This window comes from Glandiceps talaboti, chromosome 14 (assembly GCF_964340395.1).
Source record: "Glandiceps talaboti chromosome 14, keGlaTala1.1, whole genome shotgun sequence".
Classification (NCBI taxonomy): Eukaryota; Metazoa; Hemichordata; class Enteropneusta; family Spengelidae; genus Glandiceps; species Glandiceps talaboti.
Window position 1 is genome coordinate 14,030,699 of NC_135562.1, and position 8,097 is coordinate 14,038,795.

Genomic DNA, 8,097 nt, shown 5'->3' on the forward strand with positions numbered 1-8,097 from the left:
AGACAGGCCACCTTCTACAAGAAGATGCATTATTATCTTTGCACAGACATATATCTGTACAATATAGTTCAACTCCCTCGCGAGGAAACAATTCATTGCAATCTCTCTAATAAGTAAGTCCACACACAGCGAATATTTATTGGTGTGTGGACTTACGCGATCTCAGAAAACAGTGTTATTTTACCCCTTTCATATTTGCCAAGTATCTCAAAATTGTCGATATCTTAGTGTCCTACGGGTGTCCTACCAGGTATCCCGTTGGTGAAGAATCTTCAAACAAAATCAACGGATGGTCTCTAGATAGACTAGATCAAATCGTGCCATTTGGGGGTTTTGTCCATTTTGACTCGAAACGAACTGCTTCAATGAGACTCAAACCGACAGCTTGCGGATTCCAAATCCGACCACCCTAACCATTCGACTTGTGTTGACCGCAACTCATTACCATGCCTTCCTTTTGTTATACATGGGTGTTCAATTAATTCTGGGTCCAAACGTTTAAATCAAGACATCTATATTGTGTACAAACATCCGTTTGTAAAGTGAATATTGGTATCATTCAACATTGTTGAATGATCTCCTCGGAGTAATTGAGTTGAATGTACTCAAATTGGCTTGGCAGAATGGCGTATTGACTACATTTATAATTAACGTGCTCAGTGTAACCCACACCACTACAGCCTCTCCAGGTATGACGTAGACAATAACGTCACCAATTATGTCATCAAAATCTTCCAAAATGCCATGTCGACGACAGTTACTACTTCTCTCTCGCAGTTGTCAAAACTCGTAATGCTCACGTCTTACTTATATCACAACTTGAATGACGTCAGAGCAGGGGGGGTCAATTACTCCAGATTTTAACACATGTACACGTGTGAATACACGCCGGAAGTTTGACCCTCAATATCAGATTAATCATTTTGTAAACTGACATTTACGTCAGATGAGGTGGACATTGCTGTGCGTCAACTATTCCCTCGGGATAGCTAAGTATGTATACTTCCCGAGGACATACTAAACTTCCCTTCCCATTGGTATATGCGGTAGGACTATTACACCTGGTAATAACCTGCCGCGTTTGTCTTTATTTCATATCATTGTCAACTTCATCGATGTGTCTATCATTTTACCAGAGCTCTGCATATTACGGTAGTCTTGACAACGGTCTACCAGTTATTATGACTATTGAGAACACGATTTTGACAAGTTTAGTGATTAAGCTATTGAATGGTCAGCGTTGTTCAGTTTGAAGAATTAAAGGACTAACGGTACTACATGCTAGGCTAATTGACATCTTGATTTTTTGAATTTTCACTCTTCAAAATTTCAGAGAATCAAAAAAAAGTTAGCAGAGTGGTAAACTATTTGAAGATGTCACAAATTTATGTCTATTATAAATCTGCAGAAAAATGCATCATTGTAGTCTCCCCCCCTCTCTCTCTCTCTCTCTCTCTCTCTCTCTCTCTCTCTCTCTCTCTCTCTCTCTCTCTCTCTCTCTCTCCCCCCCCTCTCTCTCTCTCTCTCTCTCTCTCTCTCTCTCTCTCTCTCTCTCTCTCTCTCTCTCTCTCTCTCTCTCTCTCTCTCTCTCTCTCTCTCTCCACACCTACCCCTAACGTAGAATCACCGTTTCTCCTTGTTCCTCTCCTCCTCCACTCATCATCATCACCACCACCATCACCACCACCACCACCACCACCATAGTCTAGCTCCTGATGACAGGGAACGTATTCCGTACTACAATGTACTCCATTACTCTATTCCACATTGTAGTACGGAATACTGTCCCTGTCAGGACCTAGACTACCACCACCACCATTATCATCACTACCACCACCACCACCACCACCACCACTACCACCACCAACACCATCATCATCATCATCATCATCATCATCATTATCATCATCAAGTCATCACAACCATCATCATTACTACTACTACCACCACCACCATCATCATCACCATCACCACCACCACCACCACCACCATCATCATCATCATCATCATCATCATCATCATCATCATCACCAACATCGATCAACACCACCAGCAGCAGCAGCACTGACTTCTTCTTCCTTTCTAAATTAAATTATATTGAATGAATTGCATATATATGTTCATGTTTTTGCGTAACTTGCCACTATAACAGGTGAAACAATTTGACGCGGATAATTGTTCGCAAGGTTTGTGGGTAATTGAAACAAAGGTCTTTAAACATTAAATTAAAGTATTCTAAAATGAAATAAAATTCCTGTAATCGCCTATTCGGTAAACCACAAACCTTGAAATATGGTTCATAGTATATGTCTTGCTACGTCCATATACTATCTAAAGGAGATACATTTTATGTGTCTTTGCCGTGTACATGTTAATTTTTCCTCCTTTGAGTCAATATAATTTAAATTTCTAGTATTGACAATGAACAGTAAACATGAAATACTACCATATTAAGTATGGGTGACATAGTTTTCAGGATGATATCATAGCTCACAGTGATGCGGTTACTTAGCAACAAAGAACTGTTACACTTTAATACACTGGTACTGGAAATGCAGCCCAATTCATGTTAGTGTTCACTGTCTCTGTTTGACATTACAACCACGCAGATACCATTAAGAAAGTGCATGTGCTACACTTCAAGATGGCAAGACTGAATGAATACAACTTCTTGCTACATTTTGTCTCAGTGAAATGAACTATTAAGTGCCACCGTACATACGTCAAAATCTGATGTCAAAACATTGGCGCCCGCCTGTCTGAGCTTAGTTGCAGTAAGTTTAAATTATGTATTCATTTAGACACAATTTAGCAAGATGTTGCGATTTTGCTAGATTGTGCAGAATGTGCAATGCCTTTATTTATTGATCTAAGGCTGGTTGTATCAAACAAAACCAGTGAACTAGTACTAACATGACAACACAACATGTAACATGACATGACAATAACAATGTTATGCCCACAACAAGGTAGAGCAGTAAACATGTTGTTCAACTTGAATGTCCAATTATTCGCCTTGGTTCTTGCAAACAAAGAGTAACATGTTGCAACTATTAGCCTGTAAACGCGTGCCAAGTCCAAAGTGGAATAATTTTGCAATAAACAGAGTTGGTATTTTTAGGAGACCTTGAATGTCACGAGAGTAGTGTGACCTTTGACCTATCAAAAGCTAATCATCGTCAGTGGAGGGAATTGTATGGCATTTTTATGGTGATCGCTGGGTGTCAACTCTACGCAAAGAGGTCATGATATTGGGGCGACTGAGATGAGAGTTCACATGTACACCCACAGCGTAGGCTGTACTGTAGTCTAATACAGCGTGTTGAGTCATTAACACTACGTCATCGGACTCTTCACCCACATGTAAAACATCTGTTGTCAAGGAATCTACAGAGAATTTTATATCTGGATAGCCAAACCACTGAGAAGTGATACTCTGGTTGAGCCGATGAGATATCATGTCGACACAGGGGGTGAGTATCGCTATTATAGTTTCTATCAAACAGCTACGTGTACAATCTATTGCCTACATTAATACATTAACAACAGAACATTCCGTTTCTATACACATAGCCCCAACATCATGGATTCTAGATTACTGAACAAGTGCACTTAATTTTAATTTTCGCTTCCTGTTTTCACGACTTGGTTCATTTTCGTAATCAAACTTGGGTCGAAACACGCTAGATGGACATTTGTCTGAAATGAAACCGTGAGAAGTTTAAAACCCCGAGAGTGACGTTTTAGATAACACTGCGAACATTGTTATAAACACTAGTGGGGGCAGAATCATGGCGTGAAATCTATATAAAAGGGTAAGAATGGGATCTCAATATACTTCTTTTAAGAATCTGGTTACGCTTGTCTGCACATTTGGAACGCATATACAAATTACTATCTATTCACTAGACATACTTACTTCACCAGAGCATCCAGATAGCTAAGTTTTTTCATATTTGGAAAAACCCAAAACTCCATACATACATTACAATGGTTAGACTGTTTGTAAGTCATTCGTGGCCTATATTGTTATGCCTACATTTAGTAATTTATTACCTAACGCGTTCTACGCTCAAGAACAGCTTCGCAATTGTTGTCTTTATGTTTCACTTTAGGAGAGATTTCTACACTAACTGAATGTCACCACAGTTTCGTAGGTCACAGGTCAACATACTTATAGCGTTAAGGTTTCGTGCAAACAAACTGTAACCTCAAATGACCCATTGATGACAACGATATTAACGGCAACGTAAAATGATACTTTAGGTTGACCCCAATCGTCGTAAAACTGCTTACATTCTGGCTATATAATGAATAAGTGTGTTGACCCCAACAATATCAGAATATGATAAAAATTAGCAACCGGTTTATAACATGACATGTATTGTGATAAATAGAAAATTTTATCATTTTTTCGTCTGAAATTCATAAATCTCTGCTTCTTTACTCAATATGAATTTACGACATGCCAGAAAGTTGGTTACGGAAGCACAAGTACATGTTACTTGTTAGACAGTCTAGCAGTCTAGAGGCTATCGATGTGGTCAAATCTCAAAATCTCTCTTCACACCCGGTATCCCTCAAGAGGCTATCCATGGCTCAATTTGATTCTCCTTCAAAGCGACGGATCAAAGGATCAAAGTAACAGATAACCGGTAGACCATTTACATGAGATTTCATCATAGCTTGCAAATATTATGTCTCAAGATCAGTGAGACTAATCGCAAGGATTCATGTTGAGATAGACACAATATAGATAACACACAAACATCCCTTGCACATTGCCTGCTCTGTAGACACAATATAGATAACACACAAACATCCCTTACACAGTGCCTGCTCTGTAGACACAATATAGATAACACACAAACATCCCTTACACAGTGCCTGCTCTGTAGACACAATATAGATAACACACAAACATCCCTTACATAGTGTCTGCTCTGTAGACACAATATAGATAACACACAAACATCCCTTACACAGTGTCTGCTCTGTAGACACAATAAAGATAACATTCAAACATCCCTTACACAGTATCTGCGCTGTAGTTTGTTATAAATGATAACAAAAACAACATACAAATTTAACAAATGTAGAACAGAAGCTGTGTAGGAAATGTTTGTGTGCCACCTTTATTGTGTCTGACACCTCTGATCTTGATACATCCGATAGCATTTGCAACCTAAAACGAACTCTCCTGTGTTGGACTTTCAAATGAGAAACTGAAGAAAAAAAATTATCCACATGTTAAAACGTTCATATGGATATATTGACTCACAGAATGCCCCGACTGGTACCATAACAACACAGAAAATGAACGCCACGCCAAACATGGTAAGATTACACAACGGTTACCGTGGCAATGGAAAGGAAGTGAAAGATGTAGAGGATGTCTTTATTGATACAGTGAGAAGGGTGCTCCATCCACCTGACCTATTTATTTGGGATTTAATGGACAATTTCTTCGAAATTGGAGGAAATTCGGGTAAGTTTTTTAAAAACAACAACTAATATTTAACCATTTAGAATCAATCACTTTGCCACCAAGTATTTGTTGAAATTACTTTTCACCTCGACTTTTTATTTTGGACTATATGTGAGAATTTGGCAATTGAGTGATAACAGAAACATAAGAAAGTATTACAAAATGAATTTGAGGATTAGCTCTCGTTGATGTGCAGGTACGCCTTAATTGTATGGAAGGGGATACGAAGCATACTGAGGTAGTACAATGAGAAAGTGCTGGAACAGTGGTAGACAATACACGATCTATAGTACAACTACCGACGTCAGACCATGGACGAACGGAACCTGTATATTACAAACAGGGAAGTAACGAATAAATTGGATTAATAATATTTTGCAACAGCATACTGGAAGTACAGATACTTGTATTACATTTCGCCATTTGATAGGAACAGTTTTATGGCCGCTTTACATAATAGTTCACAATCACGAACAGATTTCCAGTTTCCCTGACATTTCCTATACACATAAAGGGGCCATGAAACTGTTCTTATCAAACCATGGTGTGGATATGTCTCTGCTGTTCTAACCTACTGAGCTAAGTGTTATTAATCCAATTTATTTGTTTGTTTACTTTCCCTGTTTGTAACAGATTTACCGTTTGCTACAACACAACACAACACAACACACACACACACACACAACACACACACACACACACACACACACATATATATATATATATATATATATATATATATATATATATATATATATACATATATATATATATATATATATATATATATATATATATATATATATATATATATATATATATATTTATTTATTTATATGAATAAACACAAGATCAAACCACTATCTGAGACTTCAAAATTTAAAGTTTAACGTTAGAGGGCGAAATTTAAGAAAGAAAGTGAATTGTGCAAGACGTGAAGTGCGTTCTGTGGTGTGTCCTGGCAATACATGAAAGTGTGTACCGATATCAAAATACAATTTTAGCGTTTATGTATCTCCATTATGGTAACATTGGTCATTTTTGTACCAAAAACAATTCATTTGAAGAGATGACGTTGCCAGCAAAGCTTTAGTGGTTTTTACACAAGTTGGTAAATCTTACTACTAATGGCTGATAATGTGACTCGGTTACTTAGATATAAAAATCAATGTAGTGTAAACACTGAATGAGGTTGAATGTACAAAACTTGCTATCAGAGACTTCCCCCTACTGTGAGTGCAATTACCTCAATGTCCACAAGAGGTAGCCGCTTATCACCAGGTTGCAACAATAATTCTAGTTTGTGGCTATCTTAGTTTGCTGAGAGCTTGGTGTCCGCAGTAATATGTAGATCTGATAAGATTTTAAATTTCTAAGTGTAGCGGAAGAAATAACAGCTCTGGTTTGCGAGAATGATATTGTCATTTGATTGCTCTACAGTATTGGCAGCCACTGCAGTCGACAAGCTCCGTCACCAAGGCTTCAATATCAGTCTACATGATTTCTTTGCGGCAGAAATTTTGAAGGACTTACTCACTACCTCAGACATGACAACCACGAACAATAACTCTAACGACTGTGGAAGAAGAACATTTCTTGGCATACAAGGGAATCAGAAACGAGACGTTCGTTTCCAGGAACATGACACCGTTTTATTTGGTGACGCAACTATAAATGAACTGCAAGAAGTCTTTCGTATCACAATCAGGGTACTACTGACGTCAGAGCCGTTTATTCTAGCCCTAGACATGAATACCAAAGAAAAGGAACTATTCATTGCGGCTGCGCTGAGGGAAATCTTCCACAACGTCAGGTGTCAATCGCTGTCGTTTTTCTTACGTCATCGGAAGTCTGGTGAGATAAAAGCAGTCATGTTGTCTGCAGACTTCTGCTATCAGTGTCATGCTAGCCACGAGGGGATACCCTTCCTGTCTCTTCAGGCGTACTTGTACACAGTCTTTAAACTTGAAATGAAGCATAGGAAGAGTCTTAGAGTGACGACCCCTGGAGCGATTGCATGTCAGATTGGCGCCATTGTTGCACTTCCACGAAATCCCATAGAAGAACTGAAGTTGCATAGATATTTGATAAGTGGTATGTAAACAGTATGTCATACGCATACATACGCACGCACGCACGACAAGGTTGCCAACAACCAGCACCGTGTACAATACAAAACTCCTAATCGTCAAAATTAGTTGTGAATACATACATGTGTACTGCAGCGGAAACTGAGGTTTCAAATCAGCTAAATAACTCAGATAAACACAAATTGAACTAAAACCGTGTTGTTGTTGTTCCATTTTTATGTAGGCCATAGAATGGATTTTGTATTACTCACCGTGCAGTGGGTTGCAGTGTACATTTGGGAAATGTCATTGTTTTCCCAACAAAAGTATCCTAAATCCCCCAGAGCCACTTTTGTTTTAGTTTGAGTCTAGTATCTTAGTAAGTTGAAAGCCCAGTTTCCACTTTTCCGCTGTCGTAAGTTCGCATATCTCAATTTTGGACAATCCTGATGACAGATAGTTGGTGTCAAAAATAATTGTAATTAAAAACAAAAATTGTAATTTTCCTTAAAAATCTAACAGCTAAAAATGTTTATTATT

The 8,097-nt window shown here is 38.2% G+C and overlaps 1 protein-coding gene across 1 annotated transcript in view; it reads left to right on the forward strand.

Annotated features, from left to right (window-relative positions):
* The first annotated feature begins 3,252 nt into the window (after positions 1–3,252).
* LOC144445716 (uncharacterized) overlaps positions 3,253–8,097 on the forward strand; it is a 5,548-nt gene continuing 703 nt past the window's right edge. Inside the window, exons 1-3 of the mRNA XM_078135359.1 lie at positions 3,253–3,473; positions 5,284–5,488; positions 6,929–7,582. Coding sequence (XP_077991485.1) covers positions 3,459–3,473; positions 5,284–5,488; positions 6,929–7,582 — 874 coding nt within the window. The 5' untranslated portion in view covers positions 3,253–3,458. The remainder of the gene's footprint in view (positions 3,474–5,283; positions 5,489–6,928; positions 7,583–8,097) is intronic.